General features: G+C 46.0%; 1 protein-coding gene across 1 annotated transcript in view; it reads right to left on the bottom strand.

The window, feature by feature from the left end:
- Positions 1–16,806, bottom strand: part of LOC148756424 (ankyrin repeat domain-containing protein 26-like) — a 122,894-nt gene that overhangs the window by 13,625 nt on the left and 92,463 nt on the right. The window contains exons 17-21 of the mRNA XM_088788969.1: positions 7,511–7,532; positions 6,824–6,894; positions 6,335–6,362; positions 4,508–4,575; positions 4,025–4,049 (exon numbers count right to left, since the gene is read on the bottom strand). Coding sequence (XP_088645095.1) covers positions 4,025–4,049; positions 4,508–4,575; positions 6,335–6,362; positions 6,824–6,894; positions 7,511–7,532 — 214 coding nt within the window. The remainder of the gene's footprint in view (positions 1–4,024; positions 4,050–4,507; positions 4,576–6,334; positions 6,363–6,823; positions 6,895–7,510; positions 7,533–16,806) is intronic.

Here is a 16,806-nt window from a genome sequence, read left to right as displayed (position 1 = left end):
CACCTGAGTTCCAATCCTCTACAGAAGCTGCACGTACCCGAAAGATATGGAGACCGCTCTTGGACTCAGTACTCCGTTTCAAAGTGAGACAATGTGAAGAGGACCTCCTTGTTAGTATTATGTGATGAGGCTAAACAAAATTAAATACCGTAAAGCCTCCAGGCAAATCAAAGACAGGTGTTGTGTAATTGCTCTGACTTTCCAATCATTGAGTGGCTGCAGAATGAGCTAGACACTTGTGGAGGTTAAATGCAGATAACACCTGGATGGTTCCACCTAAAGGGCACGAGGGAGGTGACTTTTCATCCTCTATATGGGTGTGATGCTTACAGCTCAGGGAGAGTATGTGTTATCATCTCTAGTGATGCCCACAGCAGTGCCACCTCAAGGAAGGCAAGCCAGGGTCGTGACCCACTTTTTACAATAGTGGGCGTAGAAACTTTGTGTGATTAAGCAACTGGCCCTGACTCACAACACTGCTATGTGATAGATCTGGGACCACTATTTGGTTGATGTCCTAGGCATAGAGATCAGAAGCCCTGAGACAACTGAGATCATGCCCGGGACCCCTGAACCCCATCAACCCTCCAATCTCCAGGCCCCAAGGTTTCTGCCAGGGAGAGATGATGACCTCGACCAGGTGGTGGAGCCATGAGGATCCAAACCCACAACACAGCCTACATCCCACGTATCCGTCCCTGACACAAATGCCACAGTTTCCTGCAAACCAAGATCCTCTGAAAGAGCAGGGGAGTCCACACTGGTGGCTAACGGCCCCCAAGGGCTTCACACTCTCAGCGTTTTCTCACCAACTGTCCCCTCAACAGAAAACCACCCTGAGTGACCAGCAGTCTGTGGGCCTCCCACGCCACCTCAGAACATTCTGGACCAACTCCCACATGACAGCTCTGCCAAAGTAGCTTCCGTTTAATTGACCTACTCTGATGAGCAATTCATGCACGTGACCCGGGAAAGCGGCCTTCTGCATGGTGCCCTGGTAATTCATAATTCAGTGAACTCAGGCTCAAACCTCCACTGTCTGCTGACGACCGATGTGAGCATCCTTCTGCACAGGCTGGTCTCGGGCCTGGCTGAAAGCGGGCAGTGACTCACGGGTTCTGAGTGTCCACATCGCTGCCTATGGCTTCCCTCACCTCAACCCAGGATCCAACTGCCCCTTCATCCCTCCCGACACTGCAGAGGCATGAAACAGATCCCCATGTCCTCTGAGAGGGACACTTCATTAGTCACAGCTTGTGAACTCACCCCGGGCCCTCCTAATCTGTCATCCATGTTCATGCCACCCGCTCATTGACTGGGCCACGGCTACCACTCTCCCGGCCAGGAAGCCCCCGGAGACCCAGGGACCCCATGGACCTCAACCCACGCAATCCCACCATGAAAACCCAGTGGGAATATAAAATGTGCACCCATTGTGGAAACAGTATTGAACTTCCTCACAATATTGCAAATAGATGCACTAATCCCACTTCAATTTATCCATTCCAAGCAGTTGAAATCAGCATCTCCAGAGGTAAACGCATGGCCCTCATCACTGCTGCTCTGCTCACAACAACCCACATCAGGGGAAAGCATAAAGAAAATACATTTAATACATATTATTCACTGTGAACAAGAAGGGAATCCTGCCATTTGAAGCATCGCGAATGAACCTGTTCTATGTGAGATAAGCCATTCTCAGAAAAAAGCAAAAACGCATACTTTATGATTCCATTGAAATGAGTGTGTAAAATAGGCCAATTCATAGAAACAGAAAGTACAAGTGTTGGTGCCAAGAGTGGGGTGGGTACATGGAGTCACTGTGAATGGGTGTACAGTTTCAGCAATGAGAGATGAAGAACACGCAGAGATGGCCTGTACAATGCTGTACATATAGTGAATTCTACTGTACTATACACTTAAAAACGTTCAGCGGTTGGATTTCATGTTGTGTATGTTCTCCACATTAAAAAAAGTAAGTGTAAAAGGATAAAAAGTAAACAAACTAAAGAAAGAAGAGTGAGAGTGAGTAGTGGGTAGAGAAAGTGAGGCAGAAGGAATGAGACAGAATGAAAGAAGCACTGAAAACAGAAAGTCTTGAAGGAAGGAGTGAGGAAAGCACAAAGGGTCTGGTTGTCCCACAGGCAGATGAAGAGCCACAGAAAGGAGGGAGCTCCACTCTCCAGGTTGGAAAGATGTCGCTACAGTGTTTGCTCCAGGAACTTGACGGTGTCCTATCGAATCCCCATCCGAGAAACAGCAAAATAGCATCTCAAGCGTGGGCTCGGCTGGACACAGGGATTGAGGTCATGCTGCTTCTGCTGACCTTGAAATCTCCACCTGATCACCACGTGACCTGGGTGCCCTTCCTGTGTCTTTCTCAGCTACTCTAAGTTGTTGTCATCGTTATGTCCTGGAAAAGCTCTCAGAGCTGTTCTGACACATCTATTCCACTAGGCGGCTCTTGGTTAATTCTCAAAGCCCAGCTGTTGGTGTTAATCATTTTAATACAGCATCTCACACTTCAGGGTTCCCTTCAGCACAAGGGGAAACTATCATGGAGATTGAAGGACTGCTGGGATAAACTTTTCTCTAGTAGGAAGTTTCAGGGTTAAACAAGTGACATTTTACATTCAAGCGGTCTCATTTTTCTTGGCTTTGTAGACAAAGGATTGAAACCTAAATGATAATCAAATTTCCTAAAATGCATATTATTCAGAGTAGTCCTGCTCCAAACAACACTCAAACTTAGCTTGTCTCAACTTATATTCATATTGCCTTAAAATAACTCCCTTCACTTGATTTCTTCCAAAGCCCTTCCGAAGAAACCGTGACCATATTTCTCTGCGAATGTTCTAGAAGGATATGTGTGGCCATGCCCCGTCACTCCAATGAATTTCTCTTTCCCTGCCTTACAATGCACAACCTCTCTCTCGTCCTCCAGAGAAGGGGATTCGCTGCCACCCAGTTGCTGAGTCCTGATGATGACCTCTCGGTTCCCTTTCAATGTACAGTGTTTCTTGCCTACACGCAATAATCATAGATGGCATGAGTCATGGAAGGTAGATTTTCGACATGAAAATGGCATTGTGTATTCTTAGCAAGAGGCTGGCAAGTCATATGTTAGATATCTATGGACAGTCACAGTGAATTGCCCCCAACTGTAACTGGAGGCATCTCCTGGCTCACATTCCTACAGAACAGGTTGTGGTATGAGCTACACTAGGGGCCACCTGCAATAGGACGGAGTCCTGCCCAGAACTCAGCTGTGTTGTGCGGAGGAGTCGATCTCAGGCCTTTGATAGAAATCTGTTGTGAATTAAGTAAGTGCTAGCAGTGACACGTCATGAGCATTCAAAATTCCATGAGAGGTACTCAAGGTGATAGTCAAAATTGAATGAAACTAGCATAGATGCACGGACAGGAGTTCTGAACCGAGTTTGTCACTTTAGAACCCAGCGGGCACTGTCTTGTGTGGTGATGGATTTTTCCAGGTTAATTGCCATCTACATGGCGTACAAAGGGTGCACACATTTATCTTATTGTGATTAGTACATATGCCACATAGCTATCCACTCACGATGCCATGAGATGGGAATGTTTTTGTGTGTGCTCTCTTTTTTAAAATTAAAGTTTATCAGGGTGACAATGGCTAGAGAGATGGGAATTTTTACTGAGAAAGTTGGCACCAGCGTTGGTGGACTTTACAGGAATATTAATCTAGGGAAATACTCGACACATAAGAAAAAAAAAACACAAGCACAAACACTCAGAATCACAGAAATGGATGCATAGAGATACAAACTCACTCCCACATAAGGCCATCGAAACTTGTGGGTGGTACTGCAGAACATGGCCTCAATTATATACCTAAAAGTCAGTTTCTATCACTAGGTCCACAGTTCTCATTGCCAGCAGGAAGCTGGCATCAGAGTAGCTCTGTACACTAAAGTGAGCATGAAAGCCTCAGCTGTATCATCTTCTAGATCTTTCTTCACTAAATGAGGAATTTTAGAATACGTACCAACTCCAGTGTCCACTGAAGCCACCTGAAATGAAAGAAATATGATGATGACAAGATCGTGCCAGAATGTGTGGGCACAGATGTTTGGGTCTCTTAATGACAGCAGAAAACCAATGGGACAACTCGTACGTCGAGGGTACCCATACAAGAATAGAGAAAAACTACTCCTGTCAAAAGCCATGACTTTTTGCTGGAGAAATTTCTCACGGAGGCATTTTGGGTTGGCCGTTACACAATTATATTCCCAGGGGGGGAAAATGCTGCCTAGGAAAAAACTCACTCCTATATATTCTGCTCTTGATGCTGCTATTTTCTAGTGTATTTTTGAAACATGCATCCATTGGTAACAGGTTGACACTCAACATTCTCCTCAACAAGAACATTGTATCATCTGTAATGGACATGCTAATATTTTCATATCTTAACTTTACTGGAATGAAATAAAGTACCACTTGTCAGTTGGAGGAAGGAGGGTGAGCTTACATTGGTGGTAGATGGGACCACATCTGCCCATCTACTGCGAAGTTCCTCAGTCAGGGCCTCAAGGAGATCTGTGAGGACACAGAGTAATGATCAGTCATTGCTGGTGCTGCTTAGGGACTATAGATGCCTTTGTGCAATAAGGACATGGGGTCAGAGTGTCCCAATGAGGGTGACAGGTATGAACTGAGGTGCGCTGGTGCACCCTCCTCACTGTATGAAGGAAGGCCAAGGAACAGAACGCTTGTTTTTCTAGATAAGGGGAACCTGGTCCATGTGAAAGAGTCAGTCCAACAGAGAGTAAACAGGGAAAAGCATGCTACGTTTCAATGACAGACTCCTATGATTCCCGCTGCCTGTTTGGAAATTCACATAAATTGCCATGTTATTCCTGACTTCTTCCAAGAGCTTTTGTTTTCCTAAAGAATCCATAGATGCTCCAAATGTATGTATCATTTCTTCTGTAAGATTATGGAATGGATGAAAAAGCAAACTTCATTAGGGAACTGCACTCAATTCTAAGGAAGTTATGCCACGATATCTATTCACTAATCATTTCCATAAAGAAAATTAAATTCAGAAGATTTGAAAAGGCTGAAACCACATTATTTAAAAGAACCACTATGAATCCTGCTTACCTTCCCTCCCAGTCTTCCTTTCTATACAATATGTGTGTCCATTGAGCCAGAGTCTATCCATACTTGCATTGACATTGACAGTGGGATAGATTGTTATGGAGGGGAGCACTGACTCCCTACGGCAGCTGCACAGGAGATTTGCTGCAAGGGTGATGGGCTCCAGGCTCCCCACCAGTTTTCCTTTGAGTTCTTATAGGCCACTCTCCCGTGGGTCTGTGCTTACAAAGTTTGAGCATTTGTAGGGCTGGTTGAGATTTTGTCTCCCTGTTTCTTAACTCCTTGGGGACCGAGGCTGAGGAGTGAACTCAGGAGTGACAGATGTGGATCCACATGGTCCAACACGGGATGCCACACCTCTAAGGATTCAGCTGGTCAGCCGCAGGTGGATCCTACGTGTGCCTTTCACACCAACGACAATGGCAAACTCAGCTGTTAAATGCAGCTGTAGATGCCCCGGGCTGTGTGACCCTGAAGACACCTCTCACGATTGGCAGTGTTTGGGAACTCAGTAGACACTAGCCTTCTGGGCATGGACGCGGAGGCTGGGACTCTCCTGCTGTGTGGCTAGTGACCCTGTGGCTGAGGGGTGAGTGCAGGTCGGTGGTCAAGGGCATCAGTTATGGGAACCATGCCTGGCTTTACATTTTGGCTCCTCCCCTAGAGGTCAAGAGCTTTGGCCATTCATGTCTACACCATCTCCATGTGAGGAAAAGGAATATTAAACCTCTAGGAGCAGCTGAGTTGAGGGAAAGTGAGGTACATGTGTAAAGTTTGCGGTAGTGTCAAGATTTCTTTCTTTCTTTCTTTTTTTCTTTCTTTCTTTCTATTCGTTCATTTGATTATTTTTGATAGTTGATGTCTATATGGTGTTGCACATGTGGGCCAATTTTCTGAGAAATTCAAGCACTCACACACTCTCACATTCTAATCACACCACACACATTTACAAAAGAACCCTCCCTTCCCCAAACCTCAAAATCAGAAATCTCACCACCTAAATGTTGTCATTGTCTGGGGACCTTGGAAGTGGTACAGTCCTTTTCTGGACAATAAGTTAATCTCCTTATCCCCTCATACACTTATTCCCAGCAGGAACCCAAAATCAACTGGGCCTCTCCAGACCACACCAACAAAATGCCCCACCTTCCTCGGGACCAAGATTTATTTCAGCAAGTGATGTCAGAATACGTACATGTATCATCATCTCCTGTGGCATCGTCCTGCCATGAGAGAAAAGAAAACTCTGTGAGAATCACATAAAGCTGGACATTCTTTGCACAGGTGTTCTGTTCCTGGTGACTTTAGGACACCAGGTGGAAAACAGTGGTTGAGTCAATGAGCCCAAGAGAAAACTTCCAGAACTCCTGTGCAAAGGGCTCCTTCTCTTCACGGACGGTCACCCAAGCCTATTTGCATGGAGAAACACAAAAGACTATATCACAAAGGAAAGCGTTCTCCTGAGGACAACCCTCGCTCACATACAGTCTGTAACTGACACTGTCATTTTTGAATCCCCGTTCGAATCAAGTATCAGGTGGCCTAGACTCTCTCTCGATGTTCTCCCTGCAGAGAAAGTGGTGTCCGTCAACTGCACTGTACATCCTCACATTTTCACACCTCAATTGTAATGAACAAGAAATGCAGCGACACTCCTCACTTAGGAGGAGGAGGACCAGCTTACCTTTATGGAAGATGGTTCCACCACATACGCCCACCTACTGGGAAGCTCCTCCAGCGGGGCCTCCGGGGGACCTGCGAGGGCACAGAGTATAAGTGTCGGTCATTGCTGGTGTTGCTTACGAATTTCTAAGGATCCTATGGCTAAGGGGTGCGTGAGGGTCAGTGGTCAAGAGCATCAACTTTGGGACCCACCCTGGGTTCACATTTTAGCTCCTCCACTAGAGGTCAAGAGCTTGTGCCATTCATGTCTGCACCATCTCCTTGTGAGGAAAGAAAATAGGAAAGAAACCTCCGCTGTAGTTGTGGCGAGGGAATAAAACCGTGTAATGTGTGCAGTGGAGTTGAGGTTTTCTTTAGAAGATGGGCACGTGTACTGGGTGTAAGTGGGTAAATCTCATGAGGAAGTCACACACTCACAGCACTGACATCTGCAGTCACACCACACACAGTGCCGCAAGAGTATCACCCAAATCGCAAACACACAGACCTCACCACCTAAACGTTAGAGATTTTGGAGACTGTAGAACTGGCCCCATCCTTTCTGGACAATCATTAAGCCTCATTGAACTGCCAAACTCATTCCTAGTAGGAATCCAAAATCAGGTGGGCTCTACAGACAACCAGCTAGGAAGTCCCACTTTCTCCAGCACCTAGATTTTTCCACAGCAAGTGGTTCCAGAATACGTACATGTTTCTGTGGCTGCATCCTCCTGGGGTTAAAGAGAAGGAAACAAGGTGAGCATCTCATTAGTATGTGCACTGTTTACACAGGCTTTCTGTTCTTTTAGTGACTGGGGGACACCGGATGAGAAAGAGTGCTTGGGCCTGTGACCCCGAGAGAAAACATCCAGAACACTGGTGCAAACGTCTGCAGCATTTCATGGGTGGTCTCTCAAGCTCCTTTGGATTGGCAAATACAAAGTACTTCTCGAGGAGGAAAGTGTTCTCTAGAGGACAATGCTCGCTAACATACAGTCTTCAATTAACACTGCCATTTTTGAATGCCATTCCGAAACAGGTATCACACTGCACTCTCTCCTGATATTTTCCCCAGCAAGTAAATTGTCTGCATCACCTGGACTTTACCCGCTAACATTTTCATGTCTTAGTTTTACAGAATGTAATAAAGCAGCATTTCTGCCTCAGAGCGAGGAAGGCAAGCTCACCTTGAAATGTTCGATGGATTCATTGGACTTTTCCCTGGGAAGGCCGTCCTCCGGGATGTCAGGGAGAGCTAGAATAAATGTGAGTCATTGGTGATACTACTGAAACACACTCAGGGACATTAGCTTGATGTGGACATCAGTGAGAGTATGTGGGTGTGGGTATTTCAAACTATGAGCTGAACATGTGCCAGGACAACCTCGTTGGTGGCAGAAGCAAGGCTGAGGGGAGGAGAGGAAAGAAATGAGACATGGGGACTTTGGTGTCTAGCTAAACAGATGTAATTGATTTGAATAATCTAAAATTGGGTAGACAGTGAAACGCATGTGTGTTTCAGGGAGAGATTTTCATGACCTTTTTGCCCACTTTAAAACACAACAAATTCGTACTTTTCCAGAAATGTTAAAAGACCATTCCAGTTTTCCATGAATTCATATATGCTCTCCTCGCTTCATCATTTGAAGTATTGGATTTTCTTAACTTTTTGACAGTGATGAAATATACATACACTACTTATTTAAATATACTCTTTATGGTGCTTTTAATAATTTGCGACTCTATAGGTGAGGAACATGGATTACCTTTACGATGCTATGGACTCCTTACTACTGTCTAGCTCCAATCTTTTTCATCATCTCCACCTCGGTCCCATTGACAAATCACTCTATCTACTCCCTCTTTGCAGCCCTCGTTATCTCTACTTTCTCTCTCTGGGAATCTGCCTGTTGCAGGAACCTCATATAAGTGGAATCACACATTATTTCTCTTTCTGTGCCTGCCTGATGTCACTAGGCACGATATATTTACAAGGTCCTTTCGTGTTGTAGCATATTTCAAACTTCAATTCCCATTCACGACTGAATGGCATTCCCCTATGTGTATACATCAGATTGTATTTATCCAGTCAGCACTTGATGGACTTTGGAAAAGTTTCCATCTGTTGGCTGTTGTGAAGAATGTCACTATGACGTTGGTGTACAGATATCCTGGGATCCTCTAACAGAGACACATAATCTTATGGTCTTGGCCAAACTCATGGAATGGCACAGCACCAGGAGTGAATCTTACTGTGACTGTGCACATTCGAATCAATAAAACATTGATATCACTTCACTAAGTGTAACAACTATATCACAGGAACGTGGGGTGTTATTAACACAGGACCCCGGAGGGGTGGGCATGAGAAAGCTGTGTATCATCTGGTCAATTCTTATGTTAATCGCAACCTATTCTGCACAATCTCTATCAACGCTCACAAAGGTCCAGGAGGGATCTATTCAGCTAATGATAGAAAATCAGCTAACGTCTGAGCATTAGCTTGTGATATGTTTTGCTATTCAACGTAAACCAAATTTTGAGTTGTCAATGCATCTATACTTTTATAGTTACAAATGTACCCATTAAATGACAACATTTCAATTTGCACACAGGAAAAAGAATACGAATTAACAGCTGTATAGTTTCCTCATAAAAATGGGACTGAGTAATTCTTCTTGAAGTAACTTAATGAGCATATTTCCACAGTACCTTCCTCTGGGTCCTCTAAGGGATGGACCCTTCGGGCTGGACGGATGTGTACTCTCCTGGACCACATCCTCCTGAGGACACCAGATATTCTCATCTTCAGGGGAACTGTGTCCTCATCCTGGCCGCAACAGCCTGGGAAATGCATGACAAGAGAGAGAACCGCTGACTTCTTTCTGGCGGCAGACCATAGGGACATTAGAAATAATTGATTCACACTTCCAACTATCGGTGTCTTTATTCACCAGCTGCCCGGATGACCCTCCTGAAGCAAAGTTGGACTTAGGAACATTGTGCAGTTTGGGGTTCACCTAATACCGCCAACAGGCAGATTTTGTTGGCAAACACCTTCATTTAGATGAGACATTCTAGAAACACAGCAAAGCCCAGTGAACAGCCTTGTAGCTCGGGCTTCAATCCCATTTAGAAGCTGCACTTACCAAGGAAAGTTACGGAGACCACTCTGGGCCTCAGTGCCTGTTCTGAGATGCGGGAATGTGAGGACGACCTCCTTATTGGTATTATGCAATGAGGCTAAACACGATACTGGCAAATCCTTCAGAAAAGCAAATAGCTGGTGCTATGTAAGTACTCAGAGTGTCTAATCATTGAACGCCTGCAAGAATGAGCTAGATAGACCCATGGTGTGGTTAAATGGGGAGAGGAGATATGGACGCCTCCACAGCAAGAGAGGGTGAGAGGTGACTTGTCTTCCTTTACAAGGGTGTGATGCTTCATAGCTCATAGACAGTATCCGTTATCATCTCCTGTGATGACCACAGCTGCCCTATGTCAGGAGAGGCAAAGCAGGGGCTTTGACCCATATTTTACGGCAAACGGCACAAACATTTAGACAGACTAAGTGGCTCACCCAGACTCGCAACACTGCTGTGTGAGGGATCTGGGAGTAGGAAAAAAGTGGTTGGTGTCCAGGGCACAGAGAACAGAACCCCTGAGTCACCTGAGATCATGCCCTGGACCCTGGAACCACACCAACCCTCAAATCCTTCTGCCTCAAAGTTTCTGTGGGAGCCGGTGATGCCCTGGGCGAGGTGACTGAGCTACGGACAGTCCAGATTCATAACACAGCCCTGCCTTCCCCATGCTAGTCCTTGACTCAGATACAGCAGTTTCCTTCAAACAAAGCCCCTCTGAAGGACCAGGGCAAGGCCACACGTTGGGCCATCCTTCCTCAGTGTCTTCACTCTATTAGTGTTCCACACCAAGCTTTCCCCAGGATCAGGTGACCACTCTGAGGGACCAGAGGTCTGCGTGCCTCCCATCCAGCTCAGAACATTCTGGGTCAACTGCCATGTGACCACTTGGCCAAAACTAGCTTCCCTTTAATTGACCTACTCTGGATGAGTGGTTCATGCACATGACCCAGGAAAGCTGCCATCTGTGCTGGTGCTTTGGTAGACAGCTCAATGAATTACGGCTCAGCCCTCCACTGTGTGCAGATTACTGACGTGAGCACTCATCTGCGCAGCCTGAACTCGGGCCTGACTTAGAGCGGGAAGTGGCAACACAAGCTCTGAGTGTCCCCTCCCTGCCCGAGACCCCCTCACTACATCACAGCCTCTACAACCTCCTCATCCCACCCGACCCAGAAGAAGCAGGTGGCAGAGTCCCGTTCCTCTGAGAGGGACCCTTACTTAGTCCTAGCCAGTGACCCTCCTGACAACTACCCAGGCCCTCGTAATCCTAGTCCTTTGCACCCACTCGAGGCAAGGCCATGTCGCACTGATCTCCCAGGAAACACCCACACAGCCAGGCCCCCTGTGCACTTCAACCCATGGATTCCCACTGTGTTGTGTCCTTCTATTCTTAAAACCTCTGGATTAAGACTGCTGATGTCAGGTGTTGGGTTTTACCAGTACAGTCAGAGGAGTTGCCCTGACCCCGACCCAGTGAACGCAGCGTGTCTGTGCCTGCGCTGAATCTATTCTCCTGAAGAACGAGTGCAAAACTGGCCTAGGAAATGCTACAATTTTCTACATTTAGGAAAATAAATGTCAGCCCTCGGGTTGGAAGAATCAGGAATGTAAATTAAGTGATATGAATAAACTACAGATGAATTGATCACTCCACAGACAAATTGGGGTGGTGGAAAGGACTTAAAAAATGAGGAAAATATTTTCAGTAACAGGTGACCAGCCTGCTGAAGGAGCAGCATGCAGGCAATCAGTGGGAACGTACCTCCACAGCAGTTGAGATTTCCCATCGCTAGGATCTGAGGGGTGAGAGCCTAAGAAGGTCTCGCCTCTTTCCTCTCAGTACACAGAGTGACAGTTGGAAGGGAAGGCAGTTGGGCATCATCACGTTACCATGGTGACATATCATCTTAGAACTTTCAGGGAGAACACTGTCTACACTACTACAGGGGCCCAACTGCTGCTTTCTAGACTGGTGTGTGTTTACATGACACATGTGGCGTTTAAGAGTGCATGTTTGGTTTCCCCGCATTATTATGCATGTCATGGAAACAGGTTACACGAGAAAAATGACCTGCCACCTACATATATTTGATAGAGGAAATTACAGGGTGAACACGAACAGGGCCAACATGTTGAGAATCACAATTGGTTCCATTCATGTTTGATAGATCACTCCCAACCATTTTCACTATTCCTGAGACTCCAGACTTTCTAGAAAGAACAGCTTGAGATCAGTTCCACATAAAAAGCAGAAGTAATAGTAACTCAGTTTTAAAGTCATATTTCTGTCTAAGCATATAATTGTCCAATTATATAAATCCTTGCCTCATTCTTTATGCATATTACTTATTTTTCTCTGCATGCAACTAAATCTATATACTTATTCATGTCTCCATCTCTGCCAGTTCTCTGAACAGTTTCCTGACATTCTGTGTTTTCAAGAGTGGCTCTTCACAGAGTAATTCAGAAAAACGAATCCCTATATTTTACCAGTGGGTTGGGTGAATATATATAATCAATGCGTTTCTAAATGAATTTTACCTAACTCAAAACTCTAGGAGTCAAGCCGTGTTTTGTCTCTTAATTCAATACCTAATCACAATCTTACAACGTGTCCATGCACACTTGCTACAGCAAGGTATGTATCAGACCCAAAAATTTGGAACAAGTGACAATTTTAGGATAAAGATGAAAGCGTTCCATATTTCAAACAAAGTGGACTTCCGGAAAAATGGTGGAGTGAAGTGAGCCTCTGTGAAGCTCCCCTGGAATTTACAAAGAATCGAACAACAAAAACTCCACAAAGGACTCCCTGCACAGAAGACACCCAAGACGAAGAGGCACACTACCGACTGAAATCACCTACAGGTGGGAGATTCGCGCGAGTGGAGGGAGGAGGAAAGTGAGAAGTGCGCGGAGACGGAGCCACGTGGGCGCAGGACTCAAACCCAGCTCAGTGCCCCGAGCTCGCTGCTTCCCGGAATTACTGCAGCTGCGGGAGAGGGAAGAACTCGGACTGCTAGGGCTCCGCCAGGGCTCCACAGGGCTGAGGGGACAGCATATACCACGGCTGAACCCAACGCTCACGGCAGAGACCTCGGAGAAAAGACTGAGGGAAGAAGGCTGAAAACGGTGGTTTAGGCCCGCATTGCCGAGCAGAGAACAGAGCCTTAGGCACTGAGAATAGCCGCCCCCTCCCTCCCCTCCCAGAGCTCGCCCCGCCCCCACCTGCCCGGTGCTAGAAGCGAAACAGTAGCAGTGTCAGATCAAAACAACAGAAAATTTGCTGTTTTGAGAACTGTGGACCGCAGAAACAAATTCACAGCCCAACTAGTTCCGGCAAAGGGGAGGGAGCTGTGGAAGCAGGACCGGCTGTGGTGGTGGTCGCCGCCATTGCTCTGGGCCACCTCTCACAGCTCACCCCGCCCCTGGCCCCACCTATCTGGGCGGATCCCTGCAGGAGTAAACAGAACTGCTGAAACATACGGGCTCTGAATCAGGAGCTGGATGAGCTTTGGAACATCAAAAGCTCTCCGCATACCCACCGGGACACTGCGCCCTGTGACCTAGATGAACTATTAACAGAGGAGAAGCCCATCTCCCAGGGAATCCCCCCATTGTGTGAGAAGTTGGAATAGTGCAGAGAAAACATAGCACTACCGTGTGGGAGAAGAAAAATAAGTTGCAGTTGGAGAAATAATAAAACATTCTACCAACAAGTACTGACAAACAAAAGAAAGACCACTTTCTATCAACCTGTTGCAGAAGTCACTCCTGTAGATGTCTAGGAAGAGAAATAGTAAACCAGTAATCGCCACCAAGGCAACAAGATAGCTCAGCAAGAAAGTGAAAAATCTCCAGAGAAGGCACTTAAAGATACAGAAATATGTGACTTAAATGACAGAGAATTCAAGATTGCAGTTCTGAAAAACTCAACGAGATACAAGAAAACACAGATAGGCAGTTAAATGAACTCAGAAACTCAATCAAAGAGCAGCATGAGCATTTTACAAAAGAGATCGAAATTTTTAAAAAGAACCAAATAGAATTTCTGGAGATTAAGAACTCAATAGAAGAAATTAAGAATGAAATAACCAGCTTAGGTAGCAGAGTTGACCAGATGGAGGAAAAAATCAGTGACATCGAAGATAGAAACCTGGAAATGACACAGATAGAAGAAAGAGACTTGAGACTTAAAAGAAATGAAAGAACTCTACAAGAACTTTCTGACTCCATCAGAAAGAGCAATATAAGAATAATGGTCATACCAGAAGGAGAAGAAAGAGAGAAGGGAACAAAGAATATATTCAAACAAATTGTCGATGAGGATTTCCCAAATTTGTGGACAGAACTGGACCCTCGAATCCAAGAAGAGTGCGTTGGTCATCTAGCGGGAAAAAAGCCAGTGACCTGTAAGGGAAATAAAATTAGAATCTCATCCACCTTCTGGTACTAATTGGTACAAGAAGACAATGGAACTTTATAGTTAGTGATGACCAGTGAGCCACAATCTTGACAGCCACGCCAGCATGAACGACCCCAGGTAATATTATTGTTCGCAGGAACTCCCTTCCAGGGGAATGAAAAACGTCAGAAAATTCCTAGACAGACACTGCCATAAGGACATGTGGTAAGTACTAAATTTGAGGTTACTTTTTTGAAGGATTACTAAGTATTCCTCCCAAAACTCATCTTTGAAGTTATATCCTCCAGGACCAGAATGTGGAATTTTTTGGAGAAAGGGTCTTTACAGAGGCCATCAAGTTAAAGTGAGGTCATTAGAGAGATCACCAATCCACATCGCTGTGGTCCTTATTTTTTCTTTACAGGGGGACTGTGGACACAGACACACATAAAGATGATGTGAAGACACAGATGGAAGACAGGCATACGAGTCAGGAGACAGGCCTGTGACACATCCTTCGCTCACAGCCTCAGAAGGAACCAATGGTACCAGTACCTTGATTTTGGGCGTGTAGCTTCTACAACTGTGAGACAATACATTTGTTTTTCAAGCCCACACTTAAAGTGTAAACACACTGTAGTTGTTACAGCCGGTTTAAGAAACTAAGACTCTGCTCTGTTTAAACTGGGAGCTACTCCATTGGCACTGCCAATCCCCTTAATGTTGTTATTTTTATTTTTTCCATAGTACTTGTCACCTTTACAAAAATCAGTATCTATGTCGTTTATTATGTGTTCCCCTGACTCAGTGAATTCATCACGAGGAATCTCAGTTACCGATTATTCTCTGTGCCTAATAATCGTGGCTGGCTCATATCTGGCATTCGATAACTATTTCTCAAGTATCGAAGAAATCGATGAAGAAATCAACATTCATCCAGTGAATACGTCACGGCGAGGTGTCATAAATTTACGGATAAGCAACAAGTAAACACAGTGATCTTTCAGCAAAAAGGAAGGTGAGACGGTAGTTACTGGACAACAAAGACACATTTCTTGGCACATGGGCGATGGTGGGTGTGATATTTTGTGCCATTGTGGTGGGTGGGACATATTTCCAGCCGGTGCGGCCAGTGGGACTTATTTCTCCCCTGGGTGCTGGGTGGGACTCATTTCGTGCCCGGGTGCTGCAGATTTTCCTCAATAAAATGACCAAGATTCTACCCAACGCTGCAAAGACTGTTTGGATCACTCTGTTTGTCCAGAACCACATGTGTGCAAGCTTACTGGCCCATGTTGGCCCATTTGGGCCTCGGTTCTGGGCTCAGAACTGTGTTAGTTAGAATCAGTCTTCATTTTAACTATCTGTGAAATGGAGTTAGTAATGGTCTCTGCCACCTCTGGAAAACGGGAGCAGTGGGTGAGATGAGGCCTGTGAAGGGCCTGGAAATATTTCTCAGTGAGCTTCGTCCCATGGGCCCGGATTCTCACAATGAGCAAGGAAACGCTCTTTTCTGCTGCCATGTTGTGTGAGTTTTAAGAATAATACCTGTTTGCCTGTCACCTGGAAAAGGTATTGTCTGCTGCCATCTTGTGTCCATCTAGGGAATAACACCGGAGTGGAGGTCAGGAAAGGCTCTTCATTTCAGTCTTCTGAGCCAAGGTGTCAGACCCGGGGCTGTGCCCCAGGTGCAGTCATCTGTGCCCTGGCAGCTGCCTGCAGGAATGTAGAGTCCTAGAGGTGAAACCTGGCACTGGGCTTTGCATACCTGAATTAACTGCCTTCCCTTACCTGGCTCTTACCTATGTTGCCTTATGCCACCCTCCTCTCTGGCTCCTGACCTTCCCCAGAGCCGTTTTTTAACTCCCAGTGTGCTTAGAGGCCTCTGTAAGTCACCACAAGTGGGGGTAGTGGGGTGCAAACCAAAGATTTATTTTCATGTAAGAGAGGCAGCCCAGGAGGACCACTCAGAAGGAACCCAGGTCTGAGACCCGAAAGCCTGGGTATGGAAAGGCCACAGGGAAGCCTGCAGGGACAAGACTGTAGCCCCCAGGGAGAGCTGGGGACGCAGGCTGTGGTGGGATCCCAGGCTCTGGCCTGGGCGCTGGGGCTGAAGGGGCTTTGGGGCCTCCACTCCAGGTGCAGCATTGGCAGCGGGAGCTGAACACCAGGCTCCTGGGGCAGCTTTGCTGGAAGAGCCTCCCCCCAGCACAGCTGTGGTAGCTGGACCTGTCCTTTTCCTCTCTTGTACGTGTGGACTGTCAGGAAAAAATGTTTGTGAAGCTAGCTTCTCGGGAGTAGCGACTCACAGGTTTTCTTTATTTAATCTTTCCTCCCAGAGGCGGTCATTTTTTTGGTGTCTATGTCTCTTGTATCATTTGTCCTGACAAGGAAATACCACAGAGACAGAAAGAAAGCCTTTGGCTTCCTTGGTTAAGCTGTAAAAAGGCTTTT

Source organism: Rhinolophus sinicus, chromosome 12 (assembly GCF_057876585.1).
Source record: "Rhinolophus sinicus isolate RSI-liver-muscle chromosome 12, RSI-T2T, whole genome shotgun sequence".
NCBI lineage: Eukaryota > Metazoa > Chordata > Mammalia > Chiroptera > Rhinolophidae > Rhinolophus > Rhinolophus sinicus.
The sequence above is the reverse complement of the archived record's forward strand: the minus strand, read 5'-3'. Positions and strand labels throughout refer to the sequence as shown.